The 20,901-nt window shown below is 54.7% G+C and overlaps 1 protein-coding gene across 1 annotated transcript; it reads left to right on the plus strand.

Annotated features, from left to right (window-relative positions):
* Positions 1-99: 99 nt before the first annotated feature.
* Positions 100-6,433, plus strand: LOC138114860 (platelet glycoprotein Ib alpha chain-like). The gene is made up of 2 exons (XM_069024812.1): positions 100-2,312; positions 3,802-6,433. Exons 1-2 carry the CDS (start codon positions 2,230-2,232, stop codon positions 6,431-6,433), a joined length of 2,715 nt encoding a protein of 904 aa, XP_068880913.1. The 5' UTR covers positions 100-2,229.
* Positions 6,434-20,901: the final 14,468 nt, after the last annotated feature.

The following is a 20,901-nucleotide window of genomic DNA, read 5'->3' on the forward strand; positions in this document are numbered from 1 at the left end:
CTGTGCTACCAGTTCCCATGGCAGAGAGAGGAATCGTTCTGTTCCTCCACCACTGTCTGTGTGTCTGGGAGAGGCAGTGAAGGTCAGTGTGGTACATTGGGATCTTGTCAGGGGCTCTGCATAGCGTGGCGTAGGTGCGAGTGCCTGGTGGTGAGTAGGTGCCACTCTGGCATGGACACGGTGTGCTTATGTCTGCCCACTGCAGCCACCATCCCTTGGCACTGCAGAGGGAAGAGAGGCCCAGCTGCAGCCTGGCAAACCCTCAGGACATGGATTTGTGTTGTCCAGCGGAGGTGTGGGTGAGTGCTGCTGATTGCCCAGCAAGGGGCACGAGCTGCCTGGCTGCAGGGTGAGCTCCAGCCCAGGTGTGCACCGGCAGGGTCCCCCCTACCTTGTCAGGGCTTAGTCTGCAGCCCTGCAGCCTGAAAATGGAATGTGGGAAGTTTCACATAAACAAGAGGAAGAACTTTCCTGTGAGGGTGAGTGGAACAGGTTGGCCAGCGAGTTTGTAGAGTCTCCTTCTCTAAATATACTCAAAAGCCATCTGTACAGAGCCCTGGGTACCCAGAGAACCCTACTTCAGTGGGGAGGTTGGACTAGATGAGTTCCACTGGTCCCTTCCGACCTCACCCATCCTGGGATTCTGATTCTGTGACCTGTGGAGACGAGGCACAAAGTCCTGGCAGCGCTGCCCACCCAGGGGGTGACAGGTAAGGCGTGTGCTCCCCTGGCAGGGTGAGTGTGGGTGCACACCCGGGGGTGTAAGCGTATACGTGTGTCTGTCCGTGTCTGTGTGTGCCTGTCCGTGTCTGTGTGTGCCTGTCAGCGTCCCTGTGTCTCTGTGTGTCAGTGTGTGCCTGTCCGTGTCTGTCCATGTCCATGCATGTCTGTGAGTGTCCCTGTGTCTGTGTCCATATGTCTGTGAGTGTCCCTGTGTCTGTCCGTTCATGTCTGTGAGTGTCCCTGTGTCTGTGAGTGTCCCTGTGTCTGTCCGTGCATGTCTGTGAGTGTCCCTGTGTCTGTGCCCATATGTCTGTGAGTGTCCCTGTGTCTGTCCATGCATGTCTCTGAGTGTCCCTGTGTCTGTGAGTGTCCCTGTGTCTGTCCGTGCATGTCTGTGAGTGTCCCTGTGTCTGTCCGTGTCCGTGTGTGTCTGTCCGTGCCCACGTGTGTCTGAGTGTCCCTGTGTCTGTCCGTGCATGTCTGTGAGTGTCCCCCTGTCTGTGCCCACGTGTGTCTGTGAGTGTCCGTGTGTCTGTCCGTGCATGTCTGTGAGTGTCCCTGTGTCTGTCCGTGCCCACGTATGTCTGTGAGTGTCCCTGTGTCTGTCTGTGTCCGTGCGTGTTGGTGCGGCGGTGTTGCGGCACCATCTCGTGGCCATCGGGACAGAGCTCCACGGGCCCGGCAGAGCCGGGGGAGCACCCGGTGGGGACATGGGTGCGTCCGACGTTGATGTTGGAAAGAGGTAAGGCTGCTGAAAATGTGCAGTAGTTCGTTTTCAGATTTGCCAGGAAAAGTGCAATGAAACCCAGCAAGCAGAAGCTGAGCTTTTGCAGGAGCAGGAAAACAGAAGATGTTTAAATGCAATCAGTGCAATTACCCATGGGGAAGCAATATCCTGTCAGTTTAAGTCTTTGCATCAAAAAGAGCATCCCACAAGATGCCCTGCACCAGCCAGGAGCTCTGGGTGTCACCGTGGGAGGGTCTTTGGCTTGCGCTGGGGTGCAGCACACAACACCAGGGCCAGCAAGGTGCGGAGCTGTGGGGCTGAGCACAGAGCTCAGGTGTTGTCTTATCTGTCCAGCCACAGATGTTTCACTGTTTATAAGCATTAAAAAATGGTTTCAGAACTGCTCTTTTAGCTGCATAAGGCGAATACTGAGGAACAAAACAGCTGTCTGTTGTGTCGATGGGGGTGGTGTTTGTGAAACTGGGGAGTTACCCTGGTGGAGATATGGGACCACAGAGACCATTGCCTGCAAAACAGGCTGGCCTGGAGATCTTCAGGTTTCCCTGGATGTTACGAGTCAAGTGGTGCCAGCAGATAACGCCTGGGGAGTACGTGACTGCGTCCCCTCCAAGGGGTTTCTGCCGTGGCCCCCTGCACTGGGGACACAGCTCCTCCGTTGGCTCCCTGGCCGTCCCTTATCTCTCCACACAGGCCTGTGTCCTGACCTCACGTGAAACCGAGCCCTGTGCCTGGGACGTGGATAAAGGGCTGGCCAGGTGATGAGACCCCCATCCAGTGTCCTCACTCCTCGCATGGCATGGCTCACTCCAGTGGCTGAACTCGTTTGCAAGTGCTCAACCAGGTAAGTGATGCAAAATGCTTTTGTTTGCTCTATAAAATGTTCTGTGAGGGGTGGTGTGGAGGGCTGTTGGTTGTTTCCTTGCAGCAAGGAGCAGGGGAGGATGCAGTGCCATGAACTGGGACCATCCCTCCATGACTCTGCCTGGCTGGATTGGGGGACAAACAAGGGACCACAGTGAGGGTTTTAAAAGGGCTTTGCAATTCAAAACTGTCTATTTTCATCTCCACACACCCAGATGTTTCCACCTGCACATTTCACCCACTGCACTGCCCCTGCAGCAGAAGTGAAGCAGGCACTTCTACAACCACAGCCTCAGCTCCTCCATCTGAGTCTCCCTGGGGAGAGGATAGGCAGGGATCAGCAGTGGCTTCTGCCCTGGGAACCATGGGGGCAGCCTGCACAACCGATGTCACCTCCCATCCATTTTTCTTCAAACTCAGTGGCTTTTATTCTCCTGTATTTGCTGACATCTCAACATTTAAAAAAAATAACTTTTCATAGCAAATTTACCCTCCCAGAATGAGTTTTTTTGCATGGTCAGCTTTGATGGACACCCAAGAAGAAACCCATATGTCTTTTCCCTGCTCCCACCCAGGTCTGTGAATCAAAAGTTGGAAATACGGTCATGGCAGTTAAACCCCAGTTAATGTGTTAGCTGAGTGTTTCCAAATGTTTCCATGGAAGTAGTGGGCTCTGCTAGGTGTGCATCAGTGACTTCACTTCCTACCCGCAAGATCAGAGCCCCAAATGTTAGGTATTAAAGAGTTAATCTGTGGACATTCCAAGGTTTCAATGAGCCTTGCTCTTAAGCTTGGTTGCTGTTCACAGGTTAACTATTTCTGTCTGACAGAGCTGTATAACCAGGCCAAAATACGGTGCAATCAGCAAGAGCCCTGAAAAAGAGATGCTTAGAAACCATGTTTTAAATCAGCCCCCTGAACTCAAAGAAGCAGCAATGAAATAGCAAGTCTACCCAGCACAGTGTGGAAATTCTGAGGACACAATGTCCTCTGGTCTTGGCTGGCTCCTGGGAGCCTTGCTGATCCCTCATTAGCAAGGGCAGAGCTGACTGCTTCTGTTGTTTCATGAATGGCCTGTTGCCCTGCTGACTAACTGGACCCACTGGGGCAGCACTAATGGGCAGCAGCACTTTGCCTTCTTCACCCAGGCAGACTGAGCCTACAGTTCAAACATGTGAGAAGGAGGGCCAGAGAACAGGCTGTCCAGCCCTTGTCCCTCCTGGAGCATCTCCCAGGGCAAGCCATGAGCTGGCTTGCTTCGCCTCTCCATCCCTTGGTACCAACAGCAGTGAACTCGTGTCAATGCAGTGTATCTTTGCTTGTCCAGTCTCTCTTTTCTGATGAAATGAGTCATGATACATGAATAGAAGAGTCCTGAGAGCTGAACAACAGTGTGATACCACAGTTCATGAGCTGTGGACAGAGATTTCTTGTTCTTCATAACTGATTTTTGAAACTTTTTTTTTCAGGATGATGTACTGGCATTTCCTTTTCCTTCTCCTCCTCTCCTTCAATCCCTATAAATGCCAAGATCAAATCCTGGGTGAAGATCCATATGAAATGCCCAAAGACCACCAGGAGGTCTACAGAGGGACAAAAAATGATGTCAAAGAGATCCCAAAGATTGCAAAACCCTTTGTTTCTGAGATGATCTTTGTGCAAACCAGCATCACTGCTATAAGGAAAGGTGCCTTCAGCTACATGCCCAACCTGATCAAGATTTTGTTTATTGGCAACAAAATCAAGACTGTCGAACCTGGAGCCTTTGATAATTTGGACAAGCTAAGGGACTTGGACATCTCTGGTGCCTCTTTAGAAGAACTGTCTGTGGACACTTTCCAAAACCTCCCAAGCTTACAGAGACTGGAGCTGAGAGACAGCCAGCTCAGATCCATCCCCAAAGGCCTGTTTGATGGGCTGGAAAGTTTGAGAGAGCTCTCCCTGCACATCAATGCAATCCCTTCTCTTCCAGAAGGCATTTTTGATTCTCTTGTCAATCTAACTTTTTTGGACCTGTCTAGAAACAGGATCACAACTCTTCCTGTGAATGCCTTTAGCAAACTCACCCAGCTGCAGGTCCTCCGGCTGTATGAAAATGAGTTGCAGGACCTCCCAGAGGCACTGCTAGACAGTCAGCTGGAACTGCTGGAGCTCAGCCTCCAGAGGAACAGGCTCAGGGCACTGCCACCTATGCTTCTGAGGAGCCTGCCTCACCTGGAGAAACTCCTCTTGGACAACAACCTCATCAGGGTTCTCCCACTTCAGGGCTTTTTTGGTTTAAACAAACTGAAGTTGCTGACTCTGGGTTCAAACCATATTACGGAGCTCCCCTGCTGCCTTTTTGACACCATGCCACACTTGCGGGAGCTGGATCTGAGTAGGAACAGTTTGGCCACACTTCCAGATGGCATCTTTGTCAACCTCACATCCCTTGGCAAACTCATCTTGTCCCACAACCAGCTATCAGCCCTGCCAAGAGGAGTCTTCACTGGGCTCAGCAAGCTCTTGGATCTCCAGATGGACACAAATCAGCTCTCTGCTCTCGATGAAGGGGTCTTTGCCTCTCTCCCAAATCTGAAAACCCTGAACCTTCGAAAGAACCAGCTGGAGAGTGTTCCCCGTGGGCTCCTAGACCCCCTGAAGAAGCTCAGCTCAGTGTATCTGAGTGGTAACCCATGGAGATGTGACTGCAACCTCTGCTACCTGCACTGCTGGATCCTGGCCAACAGGGAGAAGGTCAAATTGTCCACCCAAGTCTCCTGCAAGAGCCCACCCCACCTGGCAGGGCAAGCAGTAACATTGCTGAGGGACGAACACCTGACTTGCCCAGGTACTCTACCGTTTAACACCACACCATCACAAAGGATGTCAACACTGCTGTCACGTGGAGCTGTGTCCCCAGCAGCACCAACCATCCTGTCATTGGCAGCCTTTCCCATCAGGACACTGCCAACCACTCTTTTACCTGTGGTCACCTCTGCCGTGTTGCCAACCATGCCAGTGGAGGCTGCCTTCACCACTCTGTCACCAACCAAGCCATCTAAGGCCTTTGTCACCACCCCACCACCAGCTGTTCTGCAGAAGGTCCTCATCACCAGCCCATCAACAAACAATAAGCCCAAGACCTCCATCACCATACCATCAACAACTGTGCTGCCAAAGGCCTCCATCACCACACCATCAACAACCAGTGTGCCCAGGTCCTTCATCACCACACCATCAACAACTATGCTGCCAAAAGCCTTCATCACCACCTCATCACCAGCTGTGCTGCCAGAGACCTCCATCACCATCTCATCACCAGCTGTGCTGCCAAAGGCCTCCACTGCCACACCATCATCATCAGCTGAGATGCCTAAGGCTTCCATCACCACCCCATCACCAGCTGTTTCAACTTCAGCCATCGTAAGGCTACAGTCTCCTGGGGCCAGCCACCCAGAACCTGTGCCACCCACTCTAGCTTCTGCCACCACACCGGTGCCAGCAAGCTCACTGGCAGTCACCACCAGACAAGAGCCTCCTGCTCTTTCAGTGCCGAGGGAGAGGCCAGCCACCACCCCACAGGGAACACCCGTAACCTCCCTTGTCTCAGCTTCCTCGGTGGCACTCTGGCCATTCCCCAGGACTGCTGCTTTGGGCACAGTCCCGCTGGCCTCACATTCACCATCGCACCATGCTCCTGCACCAGACAGGGAATGGGACCATTCCACCACACGTGACTTGTCCACAGCTGGTGCCCCGCCCACCCCCAGTGCCCCCCAACACGCTCCTGCCCCGGCAGGCACTGTCCTGCTCCCCACACCTCCTGTCCCCCCACCATCAGACTGCACGAGCCCCTGTCCAGCCTCCCCACCCCTGGACCCCAGTGGTCATCGTGGCTGGGGCTTGTCCCTGTGGACCAGCCCATGGCAGTGCCGGGTGTCCCTGGCCCTAGGGCTGGCTGCGCTGGCGCTGCAGGCAGCCTGCACACTGCTGGGGGGGGTGGTCGTCCTTCTCCTTCACCAGGACACCCGCCACCACCCCAGGCCACCTGTGAGGCTGCTGAGTCTTCAGGCCCTGGCTGCTCCGGGGATGCCCGAGCCAGCCTTAGCACTGCCATGAGCTTTGCTGCCCCTGTATGACCTGGGCTGTGCCAGCTGTCCTCCTTTGGGGTCTGCAGCCGTGCTGGCCGCAGGGTGCGCTGTCCCTCGGATGGGGGTCCCGGCACCCAGGCCGATCCCAATGTAGCAGTCCCAGCACCCAGGCTGTTTTGGGATGCTTTCCGGCTGACTCCTGGCGGTGCTGGGAGCCTGCAAGCCTCGCTGCCTGACGGCCCTCCTGCCAAGGGACACTAGATGGCATCCCGACACAGGCAGTGGCTGCCACCGCCTGACCGCGGCCACCGAAACGCCGGAGCCCCCGCACCCGCCGGCCGCGACCCCGCCGCACCGCGGACATGGCCGCTCTTTGCTCGTAGGGTCAGGAGCCGCTACCCGAATCTCCTCCCATTCCTGGAAGGTGCTTGTAGTTCTTGGGGAAAGATATCGCAAGGCTCCCTGCCCCGAACCCTGTCTTCCTCCCTGTGCCACGTTATGGGATGTGTCTGTACCACCATCATACACAGATCTCTTCCCCTCTCCCTCTCCCTTTCCTCCTCCCTGATATTAAAGCCCCCCCTCACCGCATGTCTGATGGGCTGGTGAGAAGACTGTTTCCATCCTGGGGCTTTTCTTGCCGTGACCTGCTTTTGAGGATTCCTGTTGCTTGCTGGACTGTGGGGTCCCCAGTCAGTGCTGGCCATTAGGGACTGGTGTAGGACAAGGGCTGACTCTCCGCAGGCAGTGGCACTGTAAGACAATAGATAAGCTTTTCTTCCCACTCTTAAATCTCACCTGATGCTGAGACCTGGCTGCAGGTCTCTTGGAGAGCTTGGGAGGAAGGGTTGATGTGAGCCTTCACCTCTGCGGTCTTGGGCTCCTGCCAGGCCCAGGGAAATGCCAAACTTAAACAAAGGCAGCCATTCCTCTGCAGCTTCTGCCATCACAAAAAGTGTTGAAACCTTCCCTGGGAAGCTTTATTCCTGGAGAATTGGAGCTGATGAACACAAGGGTTGTTCTTTGATTCAGGTCTCTGGGTACCTTTTTTTTGCTTTAGGTTCAGTCTTAATTTTGCCCTGTGCAAGGTAAGCTGGTCCCAAATTGGATCCCATTTTCTACAGGGTTGCAGGTGTCTGTCTTCAACTCCTTGCCATTGCAGGCTGGCGCCTGCTCTGTCTTGTCCTGCCTTTGGGTGGCCTTCCCCAGTTATGTGGCATAGGGGCTGCCTGGCTTGGAGGTGTCCCAAGGAAAGAGTCCCTGAAAAGCAATAGTTTGGACATGTGTTTCACAAGGAAAAGTGGGAAAGCAACTCAGAAACCTCCTAGCTAGTGAGCCCTGAGCTCCCCAGCTCCCCTGCCTGGTGCAAGAGCAGGGGAGGGGGAAAGGGGCTTTGTGCTAGAGTGCGTGCCTGCAGCTATGCATTAGGGAGCAGGATATACATCCTTGCTAAGAACCTGCGCAGTGTTACAGGCCCTTCAGCTACTCCTTGAAGTGCTGCTGACGGCTGTGAAATACGGGAGGCGAGCGTGGGGCAGCATATCTGGGCGGGATGGAGCAAGCTGCTCCAGGGCCAGGGCTGGCACAGCAGGTAATGAGATACAGATGAGGGAGAGGGAGTGTTTTTTCTGGCAATCCAGATGGACTCGGCTTAATACTTGATTTAGAGAGTTTGAAAGCGGGGCCTGGCTGCTGGGGAACAGACCCCGAGCACTTCCCGAGGTGATGAGGGGGGGTCTCTGCTGGCTTTTCAGATATTTAATGGCCCAGCACAGTCTAAACAGGGAAGTACTTCGGGGTGAGATTAGCACAACATAATCACATCTTAAAAGGTCTTCAGAGACACAAGGCACGTCCGCTCTCCTATTAATTACTGGTTATTAATAAAGCTGGGGTCAGGCGTGAGGTGTTCGCTCCGGAGCGCGCTGGTTCCCGCTTTGCAGGGCGGTGCTGTATCCGAAAGCAGCACAAAGCCCCACAGCCTCCACCTGTGCCCATCCGGCTCTGGAAGCCAAATGGCCAACATTCCTACAGCTGCTTTTAAAACTAATTTGCCCCATAATACCCTGAAAGGGCCACGTCTTTCTAAGTGCCCAGAACACCTCTAAGTGCCTCAGAGTGCTGTAAAATAATAACAGCCAAGGGTGTTCTCAGCACGGGAATTTCCTGCTATGATCGATTTGTAATTTGCAATGAAAATACAGCGTGCGTGTTCCCAGGGCCAGGCTGGTGCAGCTGGCTCACAGGCAAGGCTCGGCTCCCTGCACCACTTTAGGGCCGATCCTTGGAGGATTACGGCTGGGCTGGGAGGAATTAGCAGCTGTTCCCATTTGCCCCTGTTGGCTCCAGCGTACACCAGGAGGGAAGGAGCTGAGAGGGATGCATCGTCCTGGGGGCGATGTGCCTGAGCAGCCTGCAGGGCAGCACCCTGGGGTTTCCTGCTTGCTGAGCAAGAGCAGCTGGAGAGCTCATGGAGATGGGGCAGAGCATGAGGGATCTGCACCAGGGAGATCTATGTTTGCTGCTTCAGGGCTCCAGCTCACTGCAATGAAGGTGAGTGGCTGGGGCAGGTGCTGTAGAGTGCACAGTCCCCAGCACACCCTCTCCACTCCTCTGTGGGCAGCCCAGGCATCCCTTAGCAGCACGCTGCTGCACTGGGTAGTGGTTGGTAGTTTTTAGTCTGTGAATTTCTCTGGTTTCTCTGAACTCAGGTAAGATTTTAGCATTCACAGCACCATGTGGTGAGGAGTGCCCAGGATTGCCCATGCACTGAATGAGACATCACCTCGCTTTGGTCTTCCTCTGCTTGCTGCTCCCTTAACAGGATGCCCCTGGTTCTTGCTTTGGAAAAAAAAAGTTGAGCGTCCCTATGTGGTGTCTCCAGGCTGCTTGTGACACTCTGCACCTCTTTCCAGTTGCTGTAGCTGCCTGAGGTCCTCACAGCCTCAGGTGGCCAGCTGTTGGAAGCAGAGACAGGACACCATACACGTGTCCTTGAGTAGTGCTGGAACCAGAGGTCTCCAGCATGGCCTGGGAGTCCTGCAGCTGCTGCTGGCTCTCTTCCTGCCCTGTGCAGGTGAGAAGCAGTTCCCACAGCACTGTCACTCATGCTGCAGCACTGACCTGTAACCCTCTGCTTGTCAGCCCTGCTGGGAGCCACCCATGCTGCGAGTGTGGTGGCCTGTCCCTGCCACTTGCCTCAGTTCCCTTTCCTGTCTCTGGGGCACCTCATGGGCAGGAAGGGGGTTTGCAAGCAAAGCTCTTTTTTGTGGCTCATGGGTAGGGGGGCAATGAACACCTGCATGAGGGGATTTGCACAATAACCCGGGCAAGGAGCAAGCCTGGGCCTCTGCTGGGCAAGTCTCACTGCTGGCTTGTGATGGGAATCTGTCCCAGCTCGTGGCCGCGCTGCCACAGCTTCCTCCCTGTGTGCCTGCCTCGTGTGCCAGTCCCAGACATGTGCAGAACTGTGCTGGGAGCAGTGTCTCACCAGCTGCTGGTGTGGTTTGAGAGGCATGGTGAGCTGGGGGCTGACAGCTCTGTGCGCTGTGGGCAGAGCAAGAAGGGGCTGGTTTGGCACCCGGTCCTGTAGGAGCAGAGAGATGCTGGCAATGCCACTGGAGAGGTGGGATGGGTGACACAGGACCTGCAGGTTGAGGACCCGAGCTGGGGCAGCTCCCTGGCAGAGGAGGCAGCTGCTAGGATCAGCCCCAGGCCTGGCTGCACATGTGCAGCACTCATCCATCCCCTACTGCAGTCAGCAGAGACGGCTTGTGGGCTGGCAGTCATTGCTCAGTGTGCTGCTGTGCCCCCTCGATGCTGGTGGTGGTTTTGAACACCAGCACCACTCCTCTGTGTGTGGTTTTTCTCTCCCTCTCCATCCTTCACCTTCAGCATCCCTCTCCACACCCACTCACAGTACCTGTCCAGCCACGTCAGGCTGCCTCTTGCAAGGAACCCTGTGACACACATGGGGCAAGAGCTGATCTGGGACATTCCTACATCTGCTTTGCCCCTGGCATCTCACAACCCTACTGCAGCAGAGGCCTGACTGCCCCAGGGACAGATGGGGCAGCAAGAGGACACACAGCATGGGGGACGAAGCTCAAGCAGATGGGGGGCTGACACCCCTGGTGTTCTCATCCTGCCTGCCTCATGCTTTGGGCTGTCCAGGCTTTTCTCCAGGGTTTGGGCAGGGCATGAGAGCAAGAGCAAGAAAAACAAGCTGGTGTATCCTCCCTTGGGGAGTGAGAGAGCCTGGAGGGGAGGAAATTCCTGTTTGTTTAAGGTGCAAACAAGTGCTGTTAATCTGCTGCCTGTTTGTATTTCTTTAGAGCCCCTGATTGTGGGGGGAGAAGAGATGGGGTCTCCCCTTTGTGCAGGGGCAGGGTCAGGCTATTGGAAGTGGAGGTGAGAAAACACAGAGGGGCAGCTAGAACCTGCTTTGGGAGGGAAAGATTTTTTTCGGCTATTTATGATAATTAGTGGGAAACGTTCCTCAAGCATTTCAGATGATTCTGTAAAGAAGTTGGGTCAAATGTTTCCACTTTGTTCCCCTGGAACCATTAAAAATCCCCCTTCTTTGGCTGCCTTAATGCAGTGCTGAAAAGGCACAATGGCATAAAAGTGGCTCTGGGCAGGGCGGCACACCTCCCGCCCCACCAGATAGAGCCCTTCAGAGCCCAGATTTTCTGGGTTATAAACCTCAGCACTTGTAATGTTCATGCAGAAGCTGCTGGGGATCCTGTGCCCAGGGCTCCTTCGTATCCCTGATGCAGAGTGAGCACCACCGAGTTTGGCGTGTTCAGGAGGAGCAATGGTCAGCACAAACAGAGCAGAGTGAGAAAGGGCAGGCACTGCCAGAGATGCCATCACTCCACTGTTATAGAAAAGCTGCTTTCAGCCTGTGGTTGTGCTGGGAATTTGCTGGGGTGAAATGCTGTGCTGGGAGAGGACCAGTCTCCATTCAGGGGAAAATGGGGGGTCCAGCTGAAAGGAAAGTCCTCCTGAGTCAGTGCTGTTCTAGGCCAGATCCTGCCCTACCTGCTTGGCCAGGCAGCACCCAGGCACCAGCGCAGAGCAAGGGGCCTGAAATACAGCCATGACCCTCCAGGTGAATCATTAGCAGTCTGCAAGAGCTGGCTCAGTCTCCTCTTGCTTTTAGCAGTGGAAGGCTTTTCCAGCGCACATGATGAAAAGAAAATCCACCTGCCTGATCTCACACATCTATCAGCACTCTTTCCCCAGGGCTGATGTGTAAAGCTAATGGGAGCTCTCCTGCTAAAGCTATGATAAAAAGAGAAAATGGCAAGAGCTTTTAGCATACTGGTGGGGGCTGAATGTGATGGATTTTGGCCTCCCCATCAATATTCTCATGTGGACTCCAGTCAAGCTCAGTGACCTAGGCTGGGCATGGGGCTGCAGCAGGCAGGGGGGAGCTGCTCCCCTCCTGCTCCACTTTTGGCTGGGCAAGGGCAGCTGGGGAGTGCTTGGGCACCCAGTGTGGGCACCCAGCATTGGTACAGTCCTGCAGCTCTCCAGGGCAGGAGGGAGCCATGCCTGCTGGCCAGGCACCTTCCTTCCCAACCACAGGTGGTGTCTTTCAGACAGTGACTGCTAACTGGGACCACATCACCCTTAATGCCCACCCCCTGCCCCATGGCTGAAGCCAACATGCCCCACTAAGGTACTAAATCATCCAGCTGTGGAAGAGAGGTTAAGGACTGGGAGCACGGCTCCCCAGGAGCTGTCCCATCCCTTTGCCTTGCCTGCCCCTGCCATAATCAAGCAGTCATATCAGCCCCTTCACTCCTTTCAATGGGGGAAAATTTGCAAACAAATTCCTGCCAGCAGGACGTTCAAGCTCTCCTGCATGGTGGGATAAAGATACCTGTCACCTCTGCCCTGTCCCCAACACCGACTCATGCTGGGAGCACGGCTGGGGAGCTCCATGCTCTCCACGGGGCTGGAGACTCCAGGCAGTGTGGGAATGGGTTGGGAGGGCTCCCAGGAGGAGCAGGAAGGCTTTAGCTTTCCCTGAGATAATGCATGGCCCACATTGACGGGGTGGCACTGAGCCCTGCTGTGAATTAGCTGGAGTCCTTCCCTAGGGGTTCTGTTACAGCAGGTCCTGAAGCACCACTTGAATTATGATGCCTTTTCCAGTCCCCATGTCTGTACTGCCAATCTTTTTTGTGGAAAAATCTTGAGATACACAGCAAATTTTCTGTGGGAGCTGAGGTAGAGGTACTGGCAGTGAGATGAGTATTTGGATGGTGTATGTCTGCAGGCAAGGGTAATGAGTCCTGGGCAAACTGCGGTGCACTGGGTCTCAGAGATGGGGATTTCAGTGCAGGTTGCAGCCTGCATCGTGCTTTAAGCCTCCACACCAAGTCAAATGGGTCTCTTGGCAAAGTTTGTAGTGGGAAACCAGCTATCTTGGTGCACAGAAGTGATGATTTGAAGCCTCATGGAACGTGGCAAGCCCATGGCTTCCTGAGCACACAGCAGCTCTGGCCAAGACTCTGGTAAGTGTGTTTGATGGGCCAGGTACCTCTGGTACCACCCTGCCAGCACATCACATCTCCACCCCTTCCCTCTGTTCCCTCCCCCCGCGTCCGGCGATTGCTTTCCAATGAATTATTTACATAAGTTCTCAGCAGCGGCTGGAGACAAAACCTCAGGTACGGAGCAGCAGCATGCTCCTGACCTTTCCCACCGCCGGACAAACGGAGCCAGCAGCACGAGGCGGGCACACAAAGGCGCTGCGCCGGCCGGAGCACTGACCCCGCCGTGCCACAGCTACCTGCTGCTCTGCCACAATGGCCCTGCGGCCCCGGCCGGCCTGCCGGGGCGATGAAAAAGGGCCCGAGATAATAATGAGCCTGACTACCACTGCTCTCTTCAGAAAACTGAGTCAACTCCTTGGGAAGAAAGGAAAGAAAAAAAGAAGGGGAAAAAAAAAAAGAAAAACCCCTCTTGGATAATAAAGAAGTAACAAATGAAGACTGAAAGCCTATAGAAGGCGTCTTAACCCAGTGAAGAAAAAAAATGTCAACATCTGTGGAGCTGTCTGCAAAAACAGACCAAACCCCTAATGAATACCCTCTAGAGAAGACATTCACTCGAGGAAAGGCAAAAGGCTACATTTTTCTATGGAGGTATAAAGATTTTGATGAATCTGCCCTTTCCCTTTCCAGTGCAGTTGAACCAAGCACTAATGTTCATCTTCAGCTGTATTAAAGAGTGTGGAGGGGGGCAGAGGGGGGAAGAGTCTTGATCTGAAAGCTTATGGGGAGGGTGGATTTAGGGAGCCTGGATAGACGTCTGAGCACTAAAGCAAGGAAGAAAAGCAACAGGCATTAGAGAAAATACTGTTTAACAAGAGTTTCTTTAGTCAACCCATTTGAGCAGAGATTGGTGTGCCATAAACTTAATCCTCTTAGTGCTGACTTAAACGTGTTTGTACAAAACAGGGAAATATAATATGAATGTAATAGTCACGTTTGCTAAAATGCTTAATAAAAAGACAAAAGTCCTTTATTTTGATCTTCAGATCCGGTGCGGGCTTGGGGCACAGCAGATGTTTTCTCAGAAATCTGTTTGGAAAAAAAAGAAAGAAACGGAGAATATGGTTGTGTCCCGGCTGGCTGTGTCACACGGCGCCTCCCAGCACCACCAGCAGCTTCCTGGGTTGGTCTCTGGAGAAGGGAGCCCTTGCCTAAGGAGCCCCAGGCTCTCCAGGGTGCAAGGGGAGCCACTGGGGGTTGAAGCTAAAAACACTTGGTGGGGAGTGGTTGGTAAGGCAGGTTTCAGGTGAGGAGGCACAGGCAATTCTCTTTGCTGTGTCCAGAAGCTTTGTTGGGGGAAAGAGAATTAAGGAGTAGTCCCCAGCTGGAAATCGTGCAGAGTCAGACTCAGACCCAGCCAGAGCAGTTGTGGAGGGATCATAACAGTTGTCCTCAGGTGCATCCCACCTTGTGCTGTGGTCACAGTGGGAAAACCAATGGGTGGAGTTGTTGTAATCACCATCCTAACATCTACATTAATCACAGATGAATTTGAAAGACATGAACGAAATATTGCATGTTTTTTCTCTTTTTTTTTTCTTTTCTGTAGAATAATCATAGAAAATACTAAACTGAAATGTCAATGTTTGGATTTGACTTTGCTTGATAAACATCTATTTAACATTAGCCAGTACAACTGTACAGCATCAACACTAACTGAAAGCCAGAAACCAGTGAAATAATGTGTTTTCCTCAGTGTTTCTCACACAGATATCATCTTGCCCCAGGAAACTGTGGTTCCCCCTTGGGCCAGCCTGGTTGGCTGCTGGTGGTTGGTGGCTTACAGGACTTAGGGAAAATCTTGAATCGATGCCAGGGTTTGTGCTGCAGGTTTTGGTCACACCACGATGCCCCTATGATGCCACCTCCTGGAGATGAAGGGGTGACATGGGGACAGGGCTGCTTGTTTTCTTCTGCAGCAAATGTCAGTGCAAACTAGGTAAAACTTGTTTCCTGAAGAAAATTTCCACTCTAATAAGAAAAGAAATGTCCCAGCGGTTTTGGAAGCACATCAGATGTTTTCTGGTATGGTCCACAACGTGTACAACAAATGCAAGGCATTTTCTGTGGAAAGCAGATATTTTCCACAATAACAACATATTTTTGTTAAAAAAAATCGTCCGGTCTCCCAGTTAAGAAGAAACAAAAAAGGCTTTGAAATCAGATAGTTTTTGACTGCCAGGGTGTGTGCTTGGGCACTGCAGCAGTGAGCAGGGATGGAGCAGCAGAGGGGAGCCTGGGGGTGGGAGGGTGAGCTGGGTTGGTACCTGCGCCTGGCTGCTGTTAGTGGGTATGTGCAGAGGTTTGATGCCATGGTGTTCAGGCCCCTGGCATCAACCATCACCCTCTCTGTCACTTGTCACCGGGTGGGGAGAATGACAGGTTCTATGTTTCCTGCCAGGCACCTGTTGGTTTTTCCACAGGGCAAGGAAGCTCTTGGTGCTCAGGCCTGCTCCGATGGGCAACAGTGCCCTTGTTCTGCTCTGGGCAGCAAACTGTACGTGTCGCATCATCCCGGGTGCCACAGGAGGCAGAGGAAGTGCTGGAGCAAGGCAGAGCGAAGTCCATCAAAACAGAACCAAGAAGCCAGCCGTCACTTGCTGTCTCCCTGTCACCCCTCGCACCCGGGTCTGAACTTCCCAGGTGGAGGGCAGGGTGTGCAGCCCCATGTCGGGGAGCAGGCAAGCCGAGCACCGGCCAGTCGGGTCTGGGGCAGATAGATGCAAAGGGCTGAAAAGCACAGCAGCCCTGGGGGCAGGGGTAGCTTATCCTTGGTGCCTCCCCTTGCTTCCTCCCACGTCTGCTTTGTTTCTCTATTATCCCAGTGGTGACAGCAGAGCCTCCAAACCCTGCTCTGTTTCCTTCCGGCGCACCTGGTTCCCGAGCCTCATGTGCTAAAGGCACATTTCTTCACCAGCAACGTCGTTACTGTAACGGGAACAACGCAGTTTACAGCCCAATAAACCCCAGGTCCTTCTGTGCAGGCTCCCCTTACGTGATGCTAATGCTTACAAGATGTGCAGCGCTGCGGGACAGCCCCAGGAACCAACGCCCAGCGAACCGCTCTTGTTTTACATTGCTCGGCAGCCTCAGCCTTCGCTAATTAATCCCAGGGACGAGCCTTCTGCTCTCGGCAGCCCCGCGGCCGCTGGGCGCCAGTGCCCATTGCGGCTCCCGGCCCCGCGGCCCAGCGCAAGGCTCTGTCCCGCCCGGAGTGGGTGTCCCCGGCCGCAGCCCACCCTCGGTTCCCACTGTCGCCCGCAGCTCGGGGATGTTGGGGATGTTTATAGCCCAGTGCCGGCCGCGGCTCGGCGGGATGCCCGGGCACCGGGGGAAGCACGGCATTGTCTGGCAGCGGCGTTGTGATCACACACTGCGTCTAACGTGATTTACATCCCATATTCGACCTCTGGCGACTTCAAAGCCTGGGCGAGAGGGGGATTAAGTGGAGAAGCTGGGGCCAGGGGAGCCAGGAGGTGGGGGCCTGGCTCACCTTTGAGCTCCCGTCATCCCCTCCCCAGTGGACCCGGGATAATCATCTCCCTTTGTGCTGCCGGGGAAAGCCGGGGTGCAAACACAGGGACCTTGTCAATATTGGTTTTTGAGAAGACTTTTTTCTATTCTCCCATGTCTGGAGTTTTTGTACCCAAATCCCTCTGGGGCTTCCCAGTCTTCCCCTGGGAAATCGTGATCCCAGGGGTCCCTGCTAACACCAGCCATTGATTGAAATTTCACACCCACCTGTTTGCACACAAGATTTAATTTGGTTGATTCTTCATGCCCTTTTCCTGCTTAATCGTCAACCTATTGACCTTAATATTAAAAGGGGCTAAGGGCGAGGGAGAGAGAGACTACATTTCTGTAAGGGAACAAAAGCTGCCAGAGAATAAAGTAGGCACAGCCAGCCCTGAGCTAATGAGTCCCTGCTGCATGCAGGGGCAGGAAGCCCTGTGTGCTGCCCTTGGCTGGTGCTGTGCTCCTGTGTGACAGGACACGTTTCACTGACCATGCCTTTCCCCGCTGCCCTTTACAGGACCCACGAGTTTTATGTCATGAGGGATGGGAGACCACCCTGGCTGAGCCTGGGCACCTACCAGCCTGCTGGGGCTGCTTTTCCCCCGCACTTGTGCAGGGTGAATGCATCTTGTTGAAGTGTGTCCTGTTCGATGGAAGATGCCACAGGATGGAGGAAACTTGGCTTCAGCAATGCAGCAATGCAGCAGCAGTGGACAGAGATCAGGAGCATCCTGCACACCTGCACGGCATGCACTGGTCTGTGCCTTATGTGGGTGCTGTGGTGTGACTCAAAAACACACATCAAAGCAGCTTAGTGCCACAGCCTGCCCCCAGGGTAATGCTGCCCTCTGGGTAATGCTGCACCCAGGTCCTGCTCCAGACCCGGCTCTGTGAGCTGGGGCTGGACCAGTGGCCCAACTGTGCATCCTGTGCCTGGCAGCAGGCAGGCTGTGGGGCAGAGCTGCCCTGGCCTGTGAACTAAACTCTGCATGGGGTCGCTCAGCCCCTGGGCTGGCAGTCACTGGAGCAGCCCTGCAGCATGTGTCCATCAGCATGCAGTGGCCAGGCAGCCTCCCAGCCCTCCGGAGGTCAGGCTGCTCCCACACTTGCTCTTCATCAGAGCACAGGCAGGGAAGGGCAGGAGAAAAGACTTTGGGTGCCCACAGAAGTTGGAATGGGGGAAACACAGCCTTTTACAGCCTGGTGGAGGTGAGGGTGGGACTGTCCATTCCTGCTGGCTGGACCGACAGGATGCAGAGCCCCGTGGGATACCGGGCTGTGCCGGGACTGTGGGGGCAGCGGGAGGGGCTGGGTGCACCAGTAAAGGTAGGAGACAGCCCTCACAGCCCCACACGTGGAGTGTGCACACCCATGGGGACTGGCACGCAGCTGCTCCTTGCCAGAGGCATGTGTCCAGGCCAGGGGTGGGACCCCAAGCAGCAACTTTGGATGGGGTACCAGCCAGCCCAAACCTTGGGGGGCTCTGACCCCCCTTCCACACATCCCCCTGTTTCACAGGACAGAGTTTTTTTGGCGATTTCTGCACTTGCAGATAATCTGCCTGCTGGAAAACCAAAAAGGAAAAGGAGAACTATTTTTTACCCTGCTCTGCCTTCGCTGACATGAAACCGGAGCTGTGTGGGAGCGGGCAAGCCTGTGGCTGTGCTCACACGTGTGTGCGGTGAGCCGCCTGTGTGCCGGCCCTGGCTGGGGCCGTGCCGGGGGAGCGTGTGGGTGCGGGTGCATGTGCGCCTTCCCCAGGGGACTGGCTTGGTCTGCAGAGTGCGGTCGTGTTTATTTAATATCTGACGTCCCTTCTGTCTTCAGTGCTGACATTAATTGCCAGACAATGAGCAATGGAGCCCAGATGTTCCCCGGTGGTGGCCTCCCTTCCTTCACCAGTGTTATGTGGGTGATAAAAAAATCCAAGGGGGAGTCTCGTTTTGGCCGCTGTTTTTCCAGGGCCATTCTAGGAGCACGTGGAGGGCTTGCAGGTCAGCTAACCCAGCAGGGATGCCCACACATGGGCAGCTCCTGCCCCAGCCCCTCTGAACCAGGAGCTGGGCACAAGCAACAGGGGTGTCAGGGAGCAGGGGCTATGCAAAGTGCAGGAGGTGAAAGCAACTGGCAGATGGGCTGATCTCCAGAACCTCCCCCAGCACCTCCCTGCCTCAAACACAGCAAAAGGCTTTTGCTGGCTGTGCCCAGCTGCCACGCTGCTGGCGTGCTCCCTTGCCAACCAGAGATTAACACTGCAGCCTGTCATTTCGTAAATACCCTCACCCGCGAAACAAGAGACAGACATGGCCTTATCAGAGAGCCACAGTGCTGCTGGGGCCCACACACACCCAGCTGGGCACCATGCTGTGGCTCTGTGGCTGCACAGGAACTCTGGATTTGTCCTTTATGGGTGGAACAGGGTCAGTGGAATGCTTCTGACTGGTTTGTGAGGGCTGAAATGGCTGGGCTGAGCTCAGGAAGGCAGCGTCCCCTCTATGTCCTCTGCCATCAGTAGGGCATGCCACCATGGAAGATGCTCAGGTGGCGTGGGGGGGGTAGCCCAACTTCTTGCTCTGCCAGAGGCTTGGTATGCACCCAGTGCTAATGATCAGACATTATTCTTTAGTTGGGAATGAATAATTAGAACAAATGGTACTAGAGACTAATGTGTGGGATGGTGTTATTTTTAGAAATTATGTCTGTCGTGGTGGCATCACTTCCTAAAGGGACGCGCGTGACAGGGAGCATAACCAGCAGATCGGCCTGACCAGCAAATAACCCCTTGCACGGTTTCCATATTGCCTTTTTAAACAGGAAGGGAACATGATACAAACGCTGTGCGAATTATGATCTGAAAAGTTTTCCTGGCAGGTTGTCACATGAGTTGTTAGTGTCATTCTTTGACATGCACACTCAAAGCCTTTCTGCACCAGTGCCTTAACCCTCTCACCCCTTGAGAGGGCTGCCAGGTGGAGCTTTTCTTCCCCGCCTTTTGGATCTGCCCTTTTCTCAGGTATCCTGAGACATGATTTCACACCAATGCCTGAGCCAGAGCTCCCCATCTGCTTAATTTTGGGTGCAGCTTGAGGGGCTGGTGAGCCAGGGCAGGCAGGGAGACATGATGCCCATTGCAGCTGCCCCCTCACCCTGGGGCTGACAGGCTGGGAAGTGGCCAAATAATCCCTCCTGTGCACCGCCACCTCCTTGCCCCCAGAGCATCCTCAGCCCCTGAAACCTTGCTGAGCCCAGGCCAGGAGTGTGTGGGGGCCCACTTGAGCCAGCGGGGTTGTGTGTGTGGGCGGGGGTCCCTGCCTGCGCATGTGCTCATCTCCTTCTGGGCTGCCTTGGCCGCGGCTCTGCGCAGAGCCCAGCTGCACTCTGGCCAGGGAACATCCGCTGTGGAAACCTGGGAGGAGCTGACAATCCCCAAAGATTGGCTGCACACCCAGCCAAGCAAGAGCTGCTGGCTCCCAGCCTAATTCATTGCAAATGTGCTTCCATGTGGTTCCAATCTGGAGCCCCTGCTCCCCCTGTGCTGCCCCCCAGGGTTCGGCAGGGGCCGGGAGAAGCTACACAGGGCAGAGCCGGCAGCAGCACAGTGCTGGCCCGGGCACGCAGCAGCCTCCTTGGCTCCCTGACCCCAGGATGTGTCTCCCAGCCAGTTATCTCCTGGGGGTCACAGGGAACCTCCACCCTACCAAGGTGTGAGAGAAGTTCACAGAAAATTCCTGCTGGGGACACAATGTCCGGAATGGTCCTCACTAGCCTGCACCCTGTGGAGGGACTAACATCACTCCTTTGCCCTTAGCCCAGACCCAGGCATCATCTTCCCATCGGGGTTTGATTTTCATCTGCCAGTGGGCTATTGGCAGGCGGCACTGGGCTGGCAGCCAGCAGTGCCCAGCATCCTAATTTAGCCTTCACTTCACCCTCCCCAGCTGTCGTTCTGTCGTTCATGGCTGTGGCTGCCCTGTTGCTGTCCTCGGGCACAGGTGGGCTCTGCAGGGTTGGGGCAGTAGAGAGATAAGCTGGGTCCTTCTGGCTGCTGCCAGGGCTGAGTCCCTGTCCCTGCTCTATCCTGGCTCTGCTGTGCTGCGCCCATCAGCCTTTGGCAGTGCCGGGGACACAGTGTCACCCCGTGCACCCCTCTCACGATGGCTCCGGCAGTGATGTCCCAGGGCAGCAATGGGCTCCTGGGCCCTCCTGCTCCTGCAGTTCCTTGCTGGACTTTGTTTTCCCCAGAAATGTCTCCGTCAGGAGCAGAGCAGCTCTTTCAGCCCCCCAGCAGAGGTGTTGTGGGGACTCAGGACCAGGGAAATCCCAATCTGTGCCCTGGTGCACAGTCCCAGCACCAGCATTTCCAGGCAGGTCTTCCCCTTGTCCCATGCATGCACCTGGGTTTAACCTCTCA

The sequence above is a fragment of the Aphelocoma coerulescens genome, chromosome 9 (genome assembly GCF_041296385.1).
Source record: "Aphelocoma coerulescens isolate FSJ_1873_10779 chromosome 9, UR_Acoe_1.0, whole genome shotgun sequence".
In the NCBI taxonomy this organism is placed as follows: domain Eukaryota; kingdom Metazoa; phylum Chordata; class Aves; order Passeriformes; family Corvidae; genus Aphelocoma; species Aphelocoma coerulescens.